This window comes from Bombus pascuorum, chromosome 1 (genome assembly GCF_905332965.1).
Source record: "Bombus pascuorum chromosome 1, iyBomPasc1.1, whole genome shotgun sequence".
NCBI classification, from domain to species: Eukaryota; Metazoa; Arthropoda; class Insecta; order Hymenoptera; family Apidae; genus Bombus; species Bombus pascuorum.
In genome coordinates, this window is record NC_083488.1 from 30,562,750 (window position 1) to 30,586,533 (window position 23,784).

At 34.7% G+C, this 23,784-nt stretch overlaps 1 protein-coding gene and 1 long non-coding RNA gene across 3 annotated transcripts in view; one reads left to right on the forward strand and one right to left on the reverse strand.

The window, feature by feature from the left end:
• Positions 1-18,316, reverse strand: part of LOC132909988 (RNA polymerase II elongation factor Ell) — a 149,257-nt gene extending 130,941 nt beyond the window's left edge. Inside the window, exons 1-2 of one of the 2 annotated variants that reach the window (XM_060965292.1) lie at positions 18,241-18,316; positions 16,591-16,792 (exon numbers count right to left, since the gene is read on the reverse strand). In XM_060965292.1, the coding sequence (XP_060821275.1) occupies positions 16,591-16,792; positions 18,241-18,242 (204 nt within the window). In that variant the 5' untranslated portion in view covers positions 18,243-18,316. Of the gene's footprint in view, positions 1-16,590; positions 17,477-18,240 lie in introns of those variants that run through there. The other variant, XM_060965301.1, reaches the window with a different exon arrangement.
• Positions 18,090-19,495, forward strand: LOC132910016 (uncharacterized). The gene is made up of 2 exons (XR_009658661.1): positions 18,090-18,499; positions 19,313-19,495. It is a non-coding gene; the product is annotated as an uncharacterized LOC132910016 (long non-coding RNA).
• The last annotated feature ends 4,289 nt before the right edge of the window (positions 19,496-23,784 follow it).

Sequence of the window (23,784 nt, forward strand, 5' to 3'; positions counted from 1 at the left end):
CGTAATATCCGATCGACACTTCGTGTTGATTATATAGTTATGAAACTCGATTTACTATTAATTCAGGTTCCCAGTAATTTTCTAAAATCACAACGAATATCGACCATCGAACAGAATCCACCCATCTGACGCATTAAAATTCTCCGCAGAGAATGCAAGCAGTGTGTAGCGAGACCACCAAAACCGCAGCTATTATTCTTTCAAAACGGTTCCATGATCCGGGGCAGCGTTGAAAACCGACGAGATCTTCACGTTTGCGACGATAATATCGATGCGGCCCAATTTTACCAACCTTCGTCGCCTGATGATCGCGCACCGTTAACGCTCGATCAAACGAACCGTACGAGGCGCCACGGAAATAATTGGGATGGGTGGTAAAACTATTTCAGAGCATTCACACGTTCAGTGCGTCCATAACGGGAAAATGCGTGATGCGGTTCAGGACGAACCTTCTGGAAGGAAATTCGAATTAACCGTCTGGTATTTATAGATTAGATAGACACCTATCACGCAATACGATTTCGTTTATGCGATGCTATCGCGAGAATCGATTTTTCAATGACTCGTTAACCACTTAAATCGCATTAACGAAGTATTTCATCTGCTACGATCCTCTTTCATAGCCAATTTATGCTAATGGAATTTTCGAACTTGTAAATTTCTCAATTGCCAAACTTCCAAGTTTGTTGATTTTCCAACTGGCAAATTGTAAAAGAATTTGGAATTTTTAGAATTTTCTATCGTTCGAGGAACGATATTTTGAATTTACGTACTTTTTACGCGTTGTTACGTTTGAAGTTGCTAAGACGCAAACCAATCTGTTGCTTTTCTTTCATACGGAAGGAACAATATTTATTTATTTATTTATTTATAAACGCTTAATAAGGTATTTCAATGTCGGGCGAAAAAAGGTTAATCGACAATGAACCATCAAATCTCTGCTGTTTTTATATCCTAAACATCTTCTTCCTGTGTTCGATAAATTCGCTGATTATTATCTGACGCGACGTAACTCTACGCTGTATAGAGTTGCATAAAAACGACCGCATAATTACCGTTTCATCGGAAAATGAACGGACGTGTGTATACGATAAATACGCGATCCGGTCAGAGAGAGGTCGTACGGCGTAACAAGCACGCTTTAAATCGATAATCGTAGCTCGATTAAAAGCAGTGCACTGTAACGCGTGTTAATTAAGTGTTTTAATTATCACCGGCAACCCATGACGCGACCAACCATGGATAGATAGTTCTTAGACCTTAAAGGCCGCTTGAAAGGACAGCATTTTAAAAGAAAAAATAGAGTCCACGTTAAAGCATTTTTTTCACAAAGTGATTCTTTTTCAAAGAGCCAGAGTTGAACGAAAAACAATACCCACGAATATTTGAATAAAACAAACCAAGAATTGATTCGCAGATATCGTAATTTATTCTTGTAAAAAAATAATCGAGAAAGCTCTTTTCTTGAATTAGTTATTGATATCTAAACTATTTGTAATAATATTAAATAATATTAAAATACATCGAATTGAGGAAAAATGTATAATCGTTGGCACATGTAATGCGCGAAGCATGTAACATAGTTTGAGTTACGTTGCGCGAAATCCTTGATTATATCTAGTCGTTCAATTAAAAATGACGAACTGTCACGATGAAAATCTCACGAATACCGCGAACTCGAATCGCGGATCACGTTCCCTCCGAGCACGTCCGATCTCTTCAACGCGTTTCATAGATTCCCGCATACTCGTTATTTTCCATATTCTCCGTGGGTTTGAAGTATAAATATTTAAAGTTATCGTAGATATCTTATTCTTGATACTGATAATGAGACTTGGATATTTTTTAAATAGATCCAATAATATCTGCGTAATACTGCACGCCTATAAAACGAACTGAAACCTCGGCAAGTCACGTATAAAACTACGTGATGGAGAAACACGTCGAATAAAGCATAAAAATGTCGAAGCAAAGTTAGGAACTGTAAACGTACCTACGTATCTAAAATTTTCATGCATCTGCAGGATCAATAAGGTATTTCTAGAAATTAATTATACACAGAATGTTTCAAACGATCAGGACTATGGACAAAACATCGCGTACCCAAATGTGAATGTAATTTGATATTGATACTACAAATATTCCTCAATGTGTACTTGCCACATACGATTCTTTCTTTTGCAATAATTTACAATATAATGTACAAATAATTTACAATGTAACTTGCTATTCACGATTCTCAATTCTCAAAGCATATAGTATTTTTTCCAACATTTTACTCCAGGAGAAGGTACATTGACAATCGCCGCACTATTTTTTGATAGTTTTCCTCTTTCTTTTTTTTTTTTTAATATCTTTTTAATCCTCGGAGTACGAGCGGTCAACAGATACCTGCGCAAGTGTATCGACCTTGAGACGAACTCTCACAACACCCCAACGTCCTTAGAGAGAAAGGACGTCCCGCAGGCCTTCCTCGGAGAAAGCATTTGCTCGCTAAATAAATACACAACGCTCGTACTGTCTCAGCTATCGTGCAGGTATTAATGACATTTTCCCTTCACCGATTATTTGAATGCGCGTTCGATCGAGAAGACCTTATACACCACGGTATAATTCTCACGTGAATCACTACTTTCGATCGGCTTTGGTCCTGCTCACCTTTTACAATCGATTACTCGATTTCCGCTCTGTTCATCGGGATCCTATGCTCGAAAATACTTTCACCTATTGATCCAGTTACCATTAGATCGAAGTCTTCGTTCGATCGGAGTCGATGTTTCGCGCTTCTCGCTTAATTAATTTCGAAAGAACGGTAAATGGATCGTACGTATACGTATACGGTTCGATGAACGTCGATTCGAAATTTTTCGTTTTTTAGATTCGTAATTATCGAATACGTCTCCTGAATCATTAATTATCCGCGGCATTTATTAAAAAGCGAAACTTACACTTTCTTGCGAAGCTTCTTTTTCTCCGATTCGATGTTTTACTTTACAAGTATGAATATTTCTACGATATAAAAACTATCGCAATACTTAAAATGACTAATCTTTGATTTTTCTTAGTCCGAGTGATTTTTTGTAAAATATACGAATAAAAGTATCATCGATAACCGAACAAAAGAAACGTTTTTCGCAATCTCGCAGAAAGACAGAAAGACTCTTCCAAAAAGAGTTAAAATCTAAATAAAACAGCGGCAAATATATAGAGCAGACGGATTTTCGTTGGAATCTGCGAGGATCGGTAGCAGCGTTTTCCTTAATCACTACTGGAAGCTAGCGTATCGATTTCCATTACATTGAAATTCACCGTGGCCTCGTGGACCATACAATCTCGCGTTTTCCCCTGGTACAGCTGCAAGGACGCTTCCTCGATGAAGTTTCAATCGCGTTACGATTCTATCAAACCGCGCCAGATGGAGGCGAACGATGAAAAACAAGCGAGAAACGCCGATAACGAACAGAAGGAAACGTGAATCGTCTGTTTTGAATTTCCTGGCACGGAGAAAAAATAAGGACGCAAAATTGAAACATAGGAACAGAGGAAAAACTTGAGAAACGTAAGAGCAGTAGATACGGAATTTTCGGGATTTTTATGTGTCGTGGCTCGAATCATTTGAGCGTGTACGATGATTATTGGCCTGGAATCGAGTCGAACGGACGAGAACAAGAGATGGCGGAAAATGAAAAACGAGGAGAACCCAAGTGGATCGGAAATAACGATTCGGTTGGAAAACGAGTTCCGACTGAAAGATGTTGATGTGGACTTCGTGGGTTTAAGTAGGTTACTCGGCGACATTATTTTTCTCGGAAGCTTGTTATTTACGTCTGCTGTGACATTCCCGTTTTTTACTTTGTATTCTTCCTCTTTTTTACTTTTTTACTTTTTTTTTTGTGGAAGGTAATACTGTTGGTTTTTCTTCTTACACCATCCCTCTTGGAATTATTTAATCGACACAAATATTTCTACGCAAATTTTCTATTATTATCTTAGCGTTTGGTATTAAGAATCGTTCACAGATGGAACCGAAGTTATTTGTGATTCTACGATCAGCCTGTGAGAGTAATAATTTACCTCGCAAATCTAAATATAACTATCTTACGAAACAGAGGATATAAGATACTCATATGGAACAATCGAAAACTCTTTGGCAAGCTACAAATTAAACACGAGCCTTTCTACGAATATTTATAAAATACCTATACTTGGAATACAAAATTGGAATGCACAACGTAACGCGGTAATTTCCAACCTACGTTTATCCACTTCTCGTAAGATATATTATGTAGAATGTTTCCCAAGAAAATTGGGTCTATTAAATCCCGAAGTCTTCAGATACCTGCGGCGTCTTACCTTAAAATGCAACAAGAATAGCTACAAGAAAATTTCGTAATACGTCGTTCGCCTGACTTATCGTGTCTCCTAGAACAGTTTTCCTTTGACGGGATTTTACCAGGAAAACGAAGCACGTAGACAGGAAAAACACGTTTCGCCCAGATCTGAAAAATTCGTCGTCTAAACCATAGGAGCGGGAGTGAGAAATTTTACGTACAGAGAACAGAGCGGTGCTTGTATCTGAACGAATAGAAGGATTCTTTTGAGAGAGTGCAACTTTGCGACGGAGAAACAGTCTCGGAGAGAATAAAGAAGTCGCGGATCTTTTTCAGCGTGAGCACGAGCTTTACAACTGCATTCCACGCCATGGCACTTGCACCTTTTTTACTGCGCTTTTACGCGGCGACTACGCGGAATTTATAGACACAAAGACCGCGGCCGATACAATGCAACGATGCTTCGACGTGCGTAAATAGTATATACGAGCCGGTCCACGCATTCCACGAATTATTTCGCGTGGCCTGCGTGTACCGACCGTACTATGCTTCGCGCGGACATTCATCAAATTTATCGATGCGCATTTTTCCGATTCCTGGTCGTGTTTGTCCGCGGAGACTCGCAGTTTGTGCGGTCGACCGAAGCGAAACGATCGAGATCGATAAAGAAATTTGGAAATTGGCGATACAAAGATTGGGATGAAAAGATGCACGTTAACAAAGATGTTTTCACAATTAGAGTTCGTTCGCCATTAAAATAGAGAATTTAGTTTGTTTTATATCTTCCAGTTCTTTAGACGTGATTTTTCACCGATTTAAAACATTTCGAAGTTTCGCCCAGATCTGAAAAATTCGTCGTCTAAATCATAGGAGCGGGAGTGAGAAATTTTACGTACAGAGAACAGAGCGGTGATCGAAACGAACGAAAACATATCTTGCGTTGTCTTTGCTCTGACGTATATCGCTTAGGATATTACAAGAAGATAATTTAAACTTGTATAAAATTTGTTTACGAAGAAATTAATTTTACCTTGTTTTATTTGCTTTGACAAAGTTTCTTGGATTATGTTTTCAAACGATACGAGTAGCTTCAGATTTTCACTCTTGAAAACGATGTGAGATTTTAGATCTTCTAACATAATTCTATAAGAAACCTATTAGAATAATGTTCGAATGTTTAGGAATTTTTACGATTGAAGCTGTTTGGACGAGATATTTAAAGAAATTTCACTACCCAGAATATCTGAAGATTGACGCAAACAAAGAAATTTATTTTCGACATATTTTTTACTCAAGCCGCAAGAGATAGGTAAGTCAATGTGCAATGTTTTTCCGAGTATGTTCGACGAGGAAACAGGGAAAACGCATCGAACCGTAAACGGCTCGATAGAAATTGATGTTCCTCGGTTTTCACGCGTGACTTGCACACAAAATAAAAATCATCGCGTTGAAAGAATGTATAAACAAAGGTATTCATCTATCGTGTACGTTCTATGAATAAATCTTCCAAATTGGCACCGTTGAATTCTTGCCGATGCCATCGGGTTTTTTACTGTCCGTATGGTCAACGGATTTTATAGAAATTTTCCAGGTCGGGTTCGAAAGATATTCTGCAAATATGTGATAATTTAAGACCTTGAAACCGCGTATATAAAAACTGAGAAACTAAAAACAGGTAAACTGGTATACGAGATACATAAACAATTCTAATAATTAAATATCGAAGAATCTTTGAAAAAAAATACCAAAGTATATCCCGGTTCGCTACAAATTTTTCGAGAAGAATATCTATAAAAATTGTCCTCAATTTATTTATCCACGAGTCTATTACCTGTTCAAAAACCAAATAATTTTTGCAAACGCGACAAATTCGTGACTAACAACGAAATTTATTCGAATACAAGATAGATTCAAAGTATCAACTAACTTAAAAAAAAATAAAAAGAAAAAGGAATTGAAAATTGTTACTGATAAAGATAATCCAAATCTGATGAAATTAATCTGATGATCGAAGATAGTAATTTATCTGGACAACGAGTAACCGATTTAAAAATCATTTCCACGGCAATTCAGTTACAATGTCTTTCGCAAATATCCATTGTTCAAGACGCATTTATTGTTGTTCTACTCGTGTAGGAATCGATCCCTGTGAATTTACGCGTGCCCAGTGAGAATACCCTGAACAGAACGGTTCGATGGAACACAAATCGTCGCATGAATACCATTCCCGTGGTAGCGAAACTCGATTTCTCCGGCTCTCATCGAAATTCGTGGACGGTGAAAACGCTACCGGCTATTGGTCATGGTGGTTTCGTTGAGGATACAATTCGTCGGGCACAGCACACGAATCTATTCCAACTCGGATGATTATCGCGAATAATAAAAGCCAATCGATCTGCAGTTATCGGGCTCTTACCTTTTCAACGAAAAAATACAAAAATCTTTTGGAATTAATAAATTTACGCCTCTTCGCGATACCAAATACAGTTAATTTAATTCTAAATCGTCACATTATTCCAAGCGTTGCTCTGATGCGAAGAACGAACAAAATATCGTTTTTATTAATTATTAAAATTAAGATATTGTACTTGTTAATGCGACAACTTTGAATACTCGAAAAAGCATAACATTAGAAGTTATAAATAATTGACAAAGTGCATAAATGAATAAATACGTGTAATCGTGAATTGATAGTTAGTAGTCGTTTGTAACTTTGATCTTTGCCAATCGTTGAAAACATGTACTTTTTATTTTTCACAACATCATCCGAGCCTCTCATTTGGCGAGTGTCGTAAGCTCGATTCAATGGCGTAAGCTCAATTCAGTGGCGTAAGATTTAATTCACTTGTCAACCAAGTGGCCCATTTTATCGTATATTAGCGTTAGTAGAAATTTTACGTATAAGCGAAATTCATATGCAGAGTGAAGGAAATCTCGAATAAATTATATTCTATCTCTGTTTTAACGTCACACGTACATCGAACGTCTGTGCATATTTATTGGGTTGGCACCTAAGCGATTGCGTCTCTTAGTTGCCAACTCAACAGAAAACCACATTACGTTATCTTCAACCTGTTATTCCATTTTATTTATGCTAATGTCCTGTAAAGTATCATTACACGAAACCATATATTTTCTTATCTTTTTCCTTGCTTTGCTTCATTCTACGTAAACAAACTATTTTTATCGCGTTACTTTGATCGATCCAAGTCTGAAAGTAAAGTAGAAAGTTGGTACATGTAGAGTACGGAGTATCTTCGTTCGACTTTCATTCATATTTTTTGGCGATTCAAAGCGAGTTGACCAAAATCGTTCGAGGAATAAGAAAGAAAGATCGGACAAGGTAGGTGAAATTGAATAAAATGAAGATCGAAAGACGGAAAAGAAAGATACCGTGATCCCTAAGAAAGAGACTGGCCCTTATTTCTATGTGAATCTCGTCGAATGCACGAAACAGGCAGGTGGAAGCCATGCTTCGTTTCCAAAGTAGGTATCGTTTTAGGCGATTCAGGTCGAACAAACGAACTTGACGAGTAACTTCACTTTCTATCGTTATTCGATACAATTTAAGCGCTCGGCTCACCTTTTAGCTACGCGTAACGGTATCTTGATACCAATTTATTCGGTGAGAATTTCCATCGAGGATAGATAGCTTTCGGTAAATTGGAATAACTCGACAGGTTGGGAACTATATTATGAAAATATTTGTTTCTATCTTTCACTATGATATACGATGATATTTGAAGATATTTTTTGAAATGTAGTTACAACTTTCGAATTTTTGTTTATCTATTTAATTGATTTTGTAGCATTAAATTTGGTTTAGAAACTTTTCCTATTTATATACTCGCTATTATATAATTGTCCGAATTATAAAAAATAATTTCTCTATTTCTGACAAATTTTCTAATAAAACTTGAAGAAAATGCAACGATATCTTTGTTGGATAAAATCGAACATCCAAGAGATGAAAATGTCGAAACTTTTAAATCTCTACAGCTTCTCTGTTTAATAAGAGTGATGTAACTGTGGATGTAATATACGATACAGATATCCGCTTACTTTCATCCTTTTATCTTTTTATGCACTTACCTCCACATGATACAATAATAGATCACTGCACACGTCCTTTCAAGGTTAACAACAACAATCGCATAATCAGATTATCGACGATACATCATACTTTAAAGCCCGTAACACCCTAATGCTCCTAGAATTTTACACGAAGTCTTTCGCTCTACCGCTTCCAACTAAAATTACAAATTTACTAAAACGAGCCAAAAAATTTATTCGATCCTAAATCACAAATATTTATAAAATTCATCACATTCTGCAGAGTTTTATCATTATCTTATGTCCAGTTAATAATCTAACGTACTATTTGTGAATAATTTAATATCATTTGTAACCGATGAAAGCTGTAGCAATGCGAAAAAATTGCAAATTACAATTGTCTCTTTTTTTTCGAAAATTCTTGCACCTCTTTCAAAAATTCTGAACAACTTCCGTCAAGTTCTCTTCGCCCATCTACACAGATTTCTAAACATTTACAAATCGTCGACGAGTCAACGTCAATACCAAGCAAACGCGATTTGAATCGCAAAGAGCGACTTAATATCGCTCGATCTGCATCGATTTTGTTTAATTGCGTAACGACAACACGTAACGATGATTCCTCGCGTGTACTTCGCGACTGAATAAATTTGCATGGTGTGTCATGAACTCTCCAGGCGTCTGTTTCCTTTTCCGAATCTCCGACTATTCGCTGTCGACGATCGTTCGTTTTCGACTGCACGCGCGTTCTCGTCCACACACGCTCCAAATTAACAACCGCGTTACCGATCAAAGTCGATTTCTGCAAACAATCTGCAAACTAACGTCCAGTAGGAGGTTCGATTCGTCTCATTTGCGATGCCGAGCAAATAAAAAGCATTGATCCGCTAAATCCATCGACGGCTTCCACGTTAATACCAACATGATACGATAATTCGTTGGGTTACGTGCAATATCCTAGTGAGCGAAAGTGAGATTTATTTTATATACTTTTATACTTTTTTAAATTTTTATCACACATTTTTTATTACTTTTATATACATTTCTTCGTGTAACTTATATTTATACTTTTATATTTATGAAAATTCATCGTAGGAAGACATTGTACATACATATTTGACATTCTTGTAAGTACAGATATATGTAAATTCAGATTGAACGCTTGTTTTTCACCGAGGATATACGTGTGTACCTACAGGACGAATCGCTTAATTCTATTATTTTAACCTTTTCTTTGCGAGAAAGTCAGTCGAGTGGTTGTTGAAGCTATGACTATGCAAAGCGCTACTGATATGTATAACAAATACGTATAACGTATACCAATGATAAAATTATGGTAAAATATTACATACGTACGTATGATACGTATTAACAAACAAAAAAAAAAAAAAAGAAAAAAAGAAAAGACAAGTATGTACGTATGGTACGTTCATTAAACATAATATAACGATTTAATTTAGATAATAATCGTAATCAACGATAGTATTTGCGTACATTTTATATCGTATTCGAAATGTCATCGAATAACGAATATAAAATTATTAAGAAACGGGGTTCGAAATCTATTAATTATTGAGATATTCTTTGAAGGCTTAAAATATTGACTAATAGCGCAAGTGTAAATGAGATGCCGAACGAGTATGAATAATATGTGTTACGAGCGTGGTTGATGATTTGCGAAAAATTTCATTCATTAAATGCCTTTCTCTTATCTCGGTAGTTATTGGCATCCGAACTCGTCCACGCTAATAGCGTTCTTTACTCTACGATATTCTACTCACCTGCAAAAAATCATAAAAGATATAACTTAGAAAAAAAACGAAGCTGGCACCCCGCTGGGGGTAGCCGCCCACATGCTATATTATTTTTTATTTATATTTTTTTTTCTTCACCAACAAGATATAACACTTTACCAAATGTCCGCAAGGACAAATTGTAAAATAAGCAAAATAAAATAAAAAAAAAAAAAAAAAAAACCTGCAAAATTAATTTCATTGAAAAAACGTATGTCCTAGCGTTGTATGTCTTATTTTATCGAACCTTAATTTTCACACTCGATTTTGATCTTGACGATTACCTTTTATCGATTCTACTATGTGGTAGCTTCTCGGGTACGTTATGGTGAAATAAATCTGGTTATTTCTAAATTCAATTGATTAATATCGATATGGAGGAGAAGCATTTAACGATATGTACTGGTTTAATGCTACTTAAATCGAGTATCGACTTCGAGGAATCTGACTATACATATTGAAACACGCAATGCATTCGTAATGACGATAGACGAATGAGAATCTTTTACAACAACACCCTTCAAGTTTTATTAAAACAGACGTGTTACGTGTTACAGTGCATTGCTTCCTTTCTAATCGCGCTATGAATGTAAAAACGCATAATACAGTTCAATCGTATATACATGTATCTACATATGTATGAAACATTATGTATGTAAAAGCATATAGGAAATCCCCTTAAGAAAAATCTATACCAATATGAATCGATTAACTTAACGCGTTCTAAATGAATTATAACAAGCCATTTCTATTCGTATGCTACTTACAAATCAAAACTGATAAAAATAGCAGATTTTTTTTTTTTAAATAATCATTAACTCGTAATTCAAATAGGAAGATCCCTAACGAGAATATAAATTCTTTCGAAGAATATACAAATAACAGTTCGTTCATCGAGTCTAACTCAATCGTAAGTATTAGCAAAATTTACGAAAAGAAGACCGACAGAAAAATCTAAAAACTGATTCCCTCGAGATTCACGTTATCCATTCTTATCCTACGCGACCCATCAAACTTAAATAGGAAAATAAGAAAAAAAAAGCAAAAAAAGGGGGAGAGAAAAAATAAAAAACGCAGAAAATGTACAAGTTTCTCCAACGATTTTGGTACAAAGAAACTAACGAGAAAAAGAGGACCAAAAGATCGGTTCGTTGGAAGACACTTTCAAGGCTCTCGACCGTTGACATTATTTCTTGAAATATGTACTCCTCCTGAGATTCATCTCGGCCGCTCACTTTCACTTGCGGCAATTTGCCGCGGATCGCGAGTCGAACTCTAGATTCACCGATTCCATGGTATTCCGTAGCGTGTGACCGTGCGTAAGTAAGCGGACACGTGCTCCTTCTCCTTTACGCAGTAACGACACTGAGACGCGCGTAATTACATTCATGTCCGGGTCGCGTTCCGTGCATGCGCCACGGCGTCGTTAAACTTCGCGCTTCGACCGCGGATCGTGTTACCTAATCGCGGGTCTGATAAGCGTGGCCTCGTCGAACGATCAACATGACGAGGACAATTCCAGGCGAAAGGGGAAAGTTGAAGGAACAAGCTTCGGTACCATTCGACAGAGAAATCGACGTATCGAAAGGAGAGAATTAAGGAGAAAAGTGTTCCCTTTTTTTTTTTTTTGTACCGACGAATTTATTAATGCTAGAGGAAGGATAATTGTTGCAGAGGAAGGTTATTCGTTGGAGAAGAGTGACATGTTCGTATATGTTTATTGCGTGTTAACGGTAGAGTAAACGCAGTCGTTAATGTGTTTTTAAATATACTATACATAAATAATTATAATGGAGATCGATGAAAGTAGAATAGCTAACTGTATGCGTATGGTCAAGTTCCTATATAAATAAAAATTAATATTGACATATTATTAATACGTAGCCATAAAGACAATAAAAGGAGATTTGATATTCGTAATTTTTATAGATATATAAATATGTATACAATTATATGTATATTATATACTAAACATCGGCTCGATTACAAATATTTACAAATATTCCGAAAATTACGATTATAAAAGCTACATTTACCATCCTTTTCTTCCAATGCTTTACATAGGTTCCTCTTTATATATTTCTACAAATATTTCCCTCTTTGCAGAATTAATTTTCTTCAAACGCTAGAAACTAGAAGCATCTAATTATTTGGAACAACCAGTAACTTTACTTTGTATTAATGCGAGGTTGTAAGAAAAATAAAAATTAATATTGACATATTATTAATACGTAGCCACAAAGACAATAAAAGGAGATTTGATATTCGTAATTTTTATAGATATATAAATATGTATATAATTATATGTATATTATATACTATACATCGACTCGATTACAAATATTTACAAATATTCTGAAAATTACGATTATAAAAGCTACATTTACCATCCTTTCCTTCCAATGCTTTACATAGGTTCCTCTTTATATATTTCTACAAATATTTCCCTCTTTGCAGAATTAATTTTCTTCAAACGCTAGAAACTAGAAGCATCTAATTATTTGGAACAACCAGTAACTTTACTTTGTATTAATGCGAGGTTGTAAGAAAACGATTGGCCGGTGAATAGGCTCGGCAACCGGTTAATGCCAGGGACCATTTCACGACACCTTGATTCGAATCACGCTCAGAGGCAATACTTATTCTTGGTTTGTAAAATTTCCAGCCGTCGGCACGGCCTGTTCCCCCGGATCGTTATTCAAGTTTCGAGGAACAGCTGTGCTACTCAAAGAGGGCCCCACGCCTCTTTTCTTATGGGGTTATGCGCCACGTACCAGAACCGAACTGGCCTCTGGGAGAGTTTAGCCCGGAAGGCCTGTGAATCTTACGTCGCTTTTTAAAGAACCCTGACACATACATTCTCCCTTAACCCATACTCCTTTTCCCTAGTCCAGAAGCATCAGCTCGACAAAATAGCCTGAGACTACAATAAGAGACTGCCATTTTTATAACGCGAGCTTCAAGTGTGAAATCCGAGCAATCGAATAATTTTGAAACTTAATTACGATCCAGCAATTTTCTCTAAGTAATAACGAGGCAATTTTTAGAAAACAGCGAATCAATATTTTTGCCTTGGTCGAAGAGAAAACTGAAATTTCAAAAGATTTCCAACGTATCTTCTTGTATTCCGAGGTTTACCTTAATAACGAAGAGATTTTTGACGAAGCAATGAATTAGAAATTTGATGTCCATCGAAAATGAGATGAGATTTTAGAAAAGAAATACAATCTTGGCGTTTGTGAAACTTACTTAATTGCGTTGAAATATCGAATACTCTCAGCAATGTAAATTCGCTACTTTGCTTTCACCATTCAAATTTAACTCCATGTTTTAACATTTTCGATAATAACCCCAACTCAGGCATAATTCCTCCAACTTTCAAATAAAGCTATCATTTAAACTAACGAGCGAATCTAACTACGAAGAATCTAGCTTAAAATCTGATTTCTTCGATTAATTTATCCAATAATCCGTAATAAATTTATCCAACTGTATAAAAGAAGGTCGATTAACGTTGGTGACGGAGTCCCTATTTTCAACGTCATTAACGCACAAAGTCTCCGTTCTGTTACCTATCATCTGTAACACCGTTCTTTTACCGTCTTGCTCTAGCCGTTTTCAGTTTCCCTGCTCGATAGCGTGTCCTCAACCATAAGTGTGGGAGACTTGGCCGCAGTATTATGCAACTACGCCCGAATCAGGCAGATTCGAACACGTGCCACGTTTCTGCGTTCCATCGTGCCTTTCTCTATTCGATCGAACGACTCGTCTCCTTGGTCATTTCGTTCGAGACCGTTCCATTTTCCACCAACCGAAACCATATGGAACGATAATTCACCAATTATGTAATATCAGTAAATGGAAACAGTTAGAAATTGTAGATCATAGATTTTTCTTTTACAGATAAAACATCTCTGTGATCCTATATGAGAATTTTTATATTTTTCGTAGAAATCGGTAAAAAAAAAAATTACAGAAAAACCTTATTAAGAGTTGAAAAAAAAGAAAAAAGAAACACCTCGCAGTTTCCAATTGATTAAAAGAAACAAAGTTAAGCAATATTCAGAATGTAAATGTCATTCAGTCGATGTAAGATCGCAATTTGTTTATAAAGAAGAGAAAGATAATAATAATAACATTCAACAGGTGGACAATGCAACTTTGTTGAAATCGCTCCAATTCGCTATAAATTCGCGGAATCGATGGAATAAATTAAAATAAATTAGATTATTATTGGCATCGCAATCAATTATCCAAATCTCGAAATATTACGCTGAAATTACATCAATGAATATCGAAAAGCAAATATTTATCCGCGTGAAAGGACACGCTATGAGTAAATTTATAGCGGCCAACGAGCATAATATAATCGCTTCCTGATGTGGAACGAATAAACGCTTTACAGCATTCCGATCGCAATTTCGCGGATTCTTCGTGCACACTATTACTACTTATAGGCCTTCAGGTCGTTTGCACCTACGAAGTAAAATTTCATCTTAAATATAAAGTCGAATTAATTATTAATTATTTCTGTCTTAACTGATCATTTTAATTTCTTTTCTTCGAAAAGATAATCTAATTACGCGGTGTTCGTTGCGAACGAAAATACAAGAAATGAAATTAATAAAATAATATTTTGTATTCCGATGATATGTAGAATTAATCAACGAGCGATCATGAAAAAGCTCAGAAGTCGAAGATAATTTATTTAAACGTACACAATTATTTTGATTTATAACCTGTAGAAAAATTGAAAAATGAAAATATTCGACTTATAAAGGAAACACAACATATGAATCTCAAACGAGTGACGTACTCGATTCGTGAAGAAAATGTTGGATAATATATAGTTACACGCGTTAACATCACGAAACGTCGTAGTTTTCCTAGTCGGAGATAAAGAAAACACGAAAATAATCTACTATTCGACCAACGCATCGACGATAAATCGTCCAACTCATAAACCACAAGGGTAACATATGGAAAGAGAAGATTCGTATTCTAGTTTAACAGCTTGAAAGATTTGTCGTGCAATTGACGTGAATTGGGTTTTCAAGCGCAAAATTACTCCTGAAATTGCGTTAATCGAGTCGAATCTCGAACACGATTAAAAAACGCGCGATCGAAACCTGTGGCAAACTGTGAATCATGCAAAACTCGCATGCAGACATTTTCACGTCGTCATCTTTTATTTCGCCCGTTTGATCCAATTTTTGCTTTACACGTCTATGTATATATTAATAATTCGTGTGTGTCAAAGCGTTACATGCATATTGCAACGCAATCTGCTTTAGCATCGATGTATTTTGACGAAAGGCATACGCCCCTTCGACGACTTTACTTTCGAATCTCGTCCAAGAGGTTGGAACACTTATGTCAGATGGTGCAAGAATCGTCCAAGTTGTGACGATATTTTTTGTAATCGTAGCGACATGCTCGCGTCTCGTTTTTATATTCTCTATTTTCTTGTTTCTATGCACTAAACAATTGCCACGAAACAGGTAAATATGGATGCAATGTCTTACGAAGAACACAGATGGTGAAGAAACATAACCTCTACGAAAGTACGAAATACCGTCGAAGCGAAAGATATTCCAAGATATTGGTTACGATAATATCGGGCTGAGATAAAAAAAATCGAAAGAAAAATGTACTATACGTTTCGCATTACTGTAAATGGAAAAGATGATTCATCGATTTTCACGTTTTGCAATGGCAAAAAAGTAATGCTATTATTTTAATGAATTCTTAAATCAAAATTAAAATATGCAAGCAGACAAAACATTCGTTTTAATAAAGTTAGCCGCAATCTGGAAATGAATCTAGCAAGTGAACTGCCTTGTCAGTTCTCTTATTACGTAATGTCGTTGTCAAACCATACGGATATAGCGTAACGATGTAGTCGAACAAATTAACTCGACGAAAAGAACACTCGTAATCGTTTTAAATTGAATCGCGTTCGATTTTTCTGTCAATCGCATACGGAAGGGCTAAGAGGGAAGAAAAAACGTAGAGCTGTAAGCAGCTGCTAACGAGCCAACGTGGCCTGGGTTAACTCTCGATTCCAACATCTTTTTACTAGTGTTTTCACCGATGCCGTAATATGTTTCGAATAATAACGTTTCACGGTAATTTCCGTAAGCAAACATGACAAATTTTTGATCATGTATTAACGAAATACCATACAAAATATGGCGAGTAAGTGACGATCGAGTGTCTCTTTCCTCGGCACGACATTACGACACATGTACGCACACATGACTGCTTCGTGACGCGTGCAGAGCCGTGTACGTACACACACATCTGCACGTATATACATACATATATACGCACACGAGCTCGCAATTCCTAGCCTGTACATAAGGAAAAGAGATGGCGAAGAATGGGACGAAATAAGAGTACGATTTACTTACCCGATTTCTGAGGAAGTCCTCGATGGCACGTTGCGCCGAGTCGGTGAGTTTCACGAAGATCAGGGACTTGTTTTCGTGAAAATTACTATGCGACGACAAACCATACTGGACACCTGCCGCCAGCGCCGCCATTTCTCTGTCTCTCAACAGTGGGTTCTCTCTCGCACACGTCCCCTTCGTAAAAGCGCACACAGCTGACGTCCTTGTTAGTTAAACGTAGCACTTTTTTTTTACCTTTACTTGTTACTCCGCGATACGAGAACGACGCATACAACGCGGTGAGAAAACACTTGCCGCAACGAGATAGATACTTTCACTCGGAACAAATCGGAGTAACGATGGAGAGAAACAGAAAGAAAGAAAAAAAAAAAGAGGAAAGTAGAGAGACACAAAGAGAGAGAGAAAGATATATACAACCCCCCCCCGAAATAGAGGATTCTTTTTGCACGTAGCTCTGGCACACACGCGTTTTTCCTTCGTTTTCTCGACGCGTATCTTTTTTCACGATCTCCACCTTTGCCACTTCTTTACGTGGTCCGTTTTCTTCGTCACGCTTCGAAAGTGGTAGCACCCGCGCGTAAACCACCCTCACACGTTCCTGGTCCTCGTTTTCTCTCAACCGTCACATATTAGCTCACCGATACGTCTCATTTCAGATTTTCTCGCGATTGGATACGTCGAGGAGAGAGCAGCGCCCGTCGTTTCGTTGTAAGAAACTACACAACTACACTTTCGAACGACCACCTGGTAGGTGGGGCTTACTGGAGAACCATCAACCAATCCCGATTTATACTCAGCACACGACTGCGGAGCGTACCGTCCTCCTACAGTCACAGTCAACGATTGACTGATATTCTTCATCGTACCGCTTCACTCTTTGGATATTGGTGCTGCCATCTGCTTTCGATTTCGATAATTCCACATATACATATTAATTCTGTGAGAAGATAAAATAATTTGCATACTTAAGCATTTATAAGTCTAATATATTTTATGTATATATATGCATCATAAATTGCTAAATTGAAAAATAATATAATCAGAAAGAAAGATATAGAATAAAAATATATGATGTCTTTTTCCTTTCTATATATTCAATGTATCATGTTACCGTATTTGCTCTGATTTGACAAATTTATTTGTAGAAACCATCTTGCCCAGTTATCTTTTTATCTATTTATTTGTTTCTATTTATTTATATATTTATATATTTAGTTATTGACGACAATAAAGATTTCTTCCAAATCAAATAATAAATTGTGAAATTTATTGAAAATGTTTTAAAAATCACTTATTTGTTTACATAAAAGATATAACTTAGAAGAAACGAAGCTGGCACCCCGCTGGGGGTAGCCGCCCACATGCTATATTTATTTTTTATTTTTATTTTTTTTTCTTCACCAACAAGATATAACACTTTACCAAATGTCCATAAGGACAAATTGTAAAATAACCAAAATAAAATGAAAAAGAAAACTTATTTGTTTATCACGTACCTCGATTAATGAAACATTATGGAATGTATTTAATTAAATACGCCTGTGTATTATTTTTAAAAACAAATCATTCTTTTGTGCGAAAATAAGCTATAAACTCGATAATAATTCAGCCAATTGAAAATATGGTATGTAAAATCAGAAAGGGACTTACATAATTCGCTGGTATGGCAGCACTGTAGAGCAGTAACCTTATCAATGTTAAATATTACGTGTTCCTAACCTAGTTATATAGAAAAGTTGAAGTATAAAATTTGAGGATGATTGAAAAGATTACACCCCTAACTGTTGTAATGTCGATTTGGTTCAGCTGGATGTTCTATACAACAGCTACCGATTTTCGAAGACATCGCTTTAGCACAATGCCTTATTTGTATCCCCCTGATAACATTTATGTTCGTCAAATAGAACTGGTAATGTACAAAAACATTTCTATCATCATAATATTTAATAGTTCATTAAAACAAGTTGTACTGAAGTGTAGCTATCGCGAATTATGATCTCAAAAGAATTTTGGTAAAAAAAGTTGAAATAAGCAAGAAAAGATCTGAATTCTTTAAATTTATTATTAAAATTAGTAAATATATCAATGTTATTTATGTCTTCAAAATGATTTATAAAATCTTGGTTAATTTCATTAAATTGTATAGTTACTGCTTTATGTAATAAGTAAATGTATATGTCTCTGAATATTATGTGTATCGATTCAAATTTCAGGTTTTCATGAATCGAAAAGATTTGTATCTTTTATTTTAAGAAATGTACTTAATTTCTAAAGTCCTTAGTATGTGTTCCATTTGTTTGTAATTGTTGATGTAATTTCCCAAAATCATTGAATTTGTATTTTGTATTATTTGTATATGTTTTATTAAGTAATAATACATCACTATTTGTAAAAATTGGTACCTAATGTTAACTCAGCAATGTAACTAGCAAGTTAAATAAAAGACTGATGAATATTAATATTGAATTTCAACTATTTTAATCCATCAGCACTAATAAAGAGGTTCCTAAAAAGTAATATAAAATTGATGTGACAATGGGGAGATAATAAGCTCATAATTCGCTAACAATATATTGTCATTGATATTTGTAGTCAAATAGGTTTATATTTTATTTTCATTATTTTCATTAATCTTCCATGATTAAGAAGTACATTGTTTAGTACTGCTGTACCAGAGATTGTATGAGATTGTGATACTAATAAGTATTATTATTCTTTGTAGGATAAGTTGGGTAAAGTGTACAAATACAAAGAACATCTAACCAAGAGCATGTACGAATAAGGCACTGAAGCATAAAAATTCTTTATATCCTTAATAAATAAATTTAATAGTATATATGTATATATCAAAAATTATAGCTGTTGTAGTTATAATAACATTCAATAAACCACAATACAAAAAATATATTTTGTTTGTAATTGATGTATGTGGTATATTTTGAATAATGTAAGTTCATGTAATATATTTGCAATGCGGTAAAGTTATTGTAACCCATGATTTTAAATTTTAATGTAAATTTTATATGTTACATTTTTATGCTTTGAGAAGATATACATTAAATAACAAGGAAAGGTAAACGAAGAGGAGTTAGGTATTAATTAAAAGAGAAATCAGGTATTTAGCAATTTATTTTTTTCATTCTTATACTTAATTGTTTGACTGAAACGTCTTTATACCAAGAAGTCTTGTTCTAAAATAAATTCAATGAAATATTATTTAATAATATTAACGTTAAATTTAATAAAAGGAGGTATTCAAGTAAAATATTTTGAAATTGATTGATTTTGATGTTTTATTAGATTTTTGTGAATTACCTTCCCCTGAGACAGCCCATTCCTTTAAGAAAGCCATCCTTTTCCTATCTCTTAACATTTATCATCTTATATCGCATAATTTTTGTTCCACTGTCCATTTAAGAGCACCCATTGGATATGATAAATTTATATGAATGAAAGTTTAGACAAGCAGTGCAAAATGGTTAATAGAATGAATAAACATAAAGTTAAATATTTTATATCCGAATATATCATTCGTTAATGTTATTAGATAATTGTATCAACATTGTTTGATTAAATTCTATTTTGTGGAGACACAATGATTGAATGTTACATAGTGGTTCCTCTCTTGAGAGATTAATTAAAGTATATTATGGTTGTTTACTTTGCATACAGAACAAATACCATGGCAAGGAAAATTTTGCCTAAAAAAATTGCGCCTCCGCAATGTACAATAAATAACGGCGTCTTAGATACTAAGCTTTATTAACATTTACAAAAGAAAAGCAGGTATTCTATGAAGAGATATTTCTTTCTGTTAATAGTATTTCTTTTCGGATAAAGTATAGTATCCGGATTGCAATATTTTTAATTTGAATGCGTCCTTTGGGGATACTTTACGTCACTAAAGCTGAAAATGAGAGTAATTTTTCACGAAAATAATGATTTTGAAAATTCGGACTCATAAACATTTGCTAGACAAAGGTCTTAACATAAATTCGCGTAAGATGATTTTATAAAGCGTTAAGAGGTAGGTTTACAAAACAATTGATGGCACAGCCATCAATGTCAATTCTCCAAATGCCAATTTTGCCGCTTACCGCATACCGTATTTTGTATGAAAATAAAAAATAAATTTATTTCTGTGGAAAATAACACTTATTTTCGATTTCAATGACCTCAAAAATCGCTAATAAGCGTCATTCTAATCGAATATTTTCCAGTTCGGATACTATACTGAGCCTTCGTTTCATATAATAAACAAGGAACTGTAAAACTCCATACAGAATATACATATGTCAAATGAAAGTAGAAAATATGAAAGAATAACACGTGATGAGAAAGTATACATAGCATACATGTAAGCATAAGTATACATGTAACAGACAGAACAGAATAACAAGACCATTGATATACCCAGAACATAAGAATTTTTAAGTTCAACGAACTGTGTATTTAGAAAATGCTTCATTTTGGTTGATGCTTCGCGTCCCAACAAGATCTATTTATATGTATGTATGTTTTGTAAGTGAATTTTGTGAAAATTACATAAAGACACGTAGTTATGTTAAAGTCATCGGATATTTGCTAATTTGCTGAAACACGAGGCAACATCAGATTGTGAATTTGTAGCGTGACCGTGTACATATTATGTATGTACAAGTGTTATACTACATATACATATATACATAGGTTGACGCATATAAAATGTTGCAAGTCATTTGGAACTAGTGTGGATAACAGCAAAATTTTTCTAGATACTAAATGATTTAAGGTATATGATACGTACACTTGCATGATACGTTTTCTCTTTCTAAAATCATTAAATGCCAGAAATCAATTTGGCGCTATTCCTAGCAATTTCGATGTTGACAACTTGAAGCATTTCATATGAACCATTTATATGTATATATAGATATATATGTATATATATGTGCAACTGTATATGCAATATATTTTGCGTTTATACGGTTATATTTTACATATGAGCATATTGTTAACGCAGAAATTATAAATTACAAAAAGATAGCCGAGACAATAAACGGACGCTTCGTATAACGTGAAGATCCATGTTGTAATATACAGTGATAACGATGATAATGATTGTGACAAAGAGAGATATGATGAAAACAATAGCAACAACGATTAGATGTATGAGCATTGTTTTCTTATTGATTTCGCTAACTATCAGACGAAAATCCAGAGGTCTCTAATAAAACTTACGAAATGATAATTATGGTTCTTACCTAATATTAGCTGGTATCGAAAGTAGAAATTTTCAATGAAAATTATTATTATTATTATTACTATTACTACAAGAGAGATCACTAAGGTCGATTTCACAAACAAAGCATTTTATATGTATTTTACTCAGACACGCGTCAATTGTATTTGAACACTTCTGTACAATTGAACACTAATGTATAAAAGCAGCATCGATTGAAATAAATTAAACAAAATCAGATGTTATTAATTAAACATGAGTCCTCTAGATTGTCGATGGTCTGTATTCAGTAAATTTCGTACAGTAATTATGGTGATAAAACATCGAGTAACATCTTAAATTTTATCTAATAATTCGTGATAATGAAGTTACTTCGATTGTACCTTTCACGTAAAATACGACGATATGGAATGTGGCACAATGATTCAACGACGATAAAACTCTGGTCAACTTTTCTCGTTTGCCTTTTATTCGCACTCTTATACTCCATTTAACTACTTCAGTTGATCGACTGACATCACTGTAACAATCTTTTTCGTATTCACATTTAGTTCGCGTAATTCTTGAATAGCATTGTCACTTAATAATTCTTTCTTCCGTTGGCTTATACTATACCACGTCATACACATTTCCTAATTTATCGATCGAATCTTGTTAACGTTTGCACACGTCGCCAAACAAAATTACCTCTTTCGTAAGATTTGTTTAAGGATGACTCATCATTATATACAAATGATTACAACCAATTTCCCACATATAATTTTATCCCTTATGTCGTTACGAACTAATCACGATGCACGTTATTTTGTAATTTGCACCAGAAAAATTTAAGAACTTTGATAATTGTTGGAAGTTTGAAAAAAGAAGCCATTACGTATTGAGCTATTTCTCTAAAATGGAGATGAAAATTATTAATGGTAAAAAATATTCATTTCCTTAATCTTCTTTTTCTTACAAGAATATGAAGTAAGGATGACAATAATGTATGTATGCGTGTGTGTATGTACGTCGATCAAATATGATGAAATCGGCGTGATTTCAAAATTGTTCGATGACGTATGTATACGCATGTCTGGAGAAGTACGGTAAGAAACGACGATGGATTTTATTATAATTAGCGATAATAATTATCTCGGCTAGAATTATCAGATAATTAATAATAATGTTGAATAAATAGAACAAAAATCGTGGACGAAAATCAATCGATGAAATAACAAGTTCGAAAAAATACCTGGCAATGCTGGCGTCGCGTGCGTCGATCGATCAAGAGAGATAAATTCTTCAAGAGTAGAATCGCAACGTAAAATCATGCACACACGTTCAGAGCTACTTAGATGAAAAAGGCTTCAATTATAAAAATGGTTCAAAGAATAATAAGCTCTTCATGCGAGTGAACGAACGAAAGATAAACGTTTATTAATAAAGATCTGGGTTTATACGTATTATTATTTTTTCTTGTGTTGAATGTGCGTGTTTGTCTCTGATACAATTGCTTTTCGGTTCACCTATGTATACTCAGAGGCTGCGCAACGGTATGCCGTAATTATAACTCTTTTTCCTCATCGTTCACTTGGTTTTGCGTTAAAAATTTTGATAATAACAATGGTACACTCTTTGCGGGGATGATGAAAATGTACTCATTACTCGTTGAGATATAATACCTAATAATCACGCAGTCATCCGCACGTACGCACAGAATTACGTGTTCCGTACACATTATTGTTTTCTTTTTTCAAATGCGTCTTGTCGCATGATTACAAATTTATTCCTTAATATGCTTTACTTACGAAACACAAACATTCTGCCATTTTTTTTAAATATATTTGTTAAGTACAATTATATACGCGTCGTACGATTTTTCAAGCATAGTATTGTCAACAATTGTGTATATATTTGTTCTTTTTTTCCTTTTCCCCTTTCGTTTGTTAAATGGTTTCTTCTGCTACACGTCCTCACGATACAGCAATCTGAAG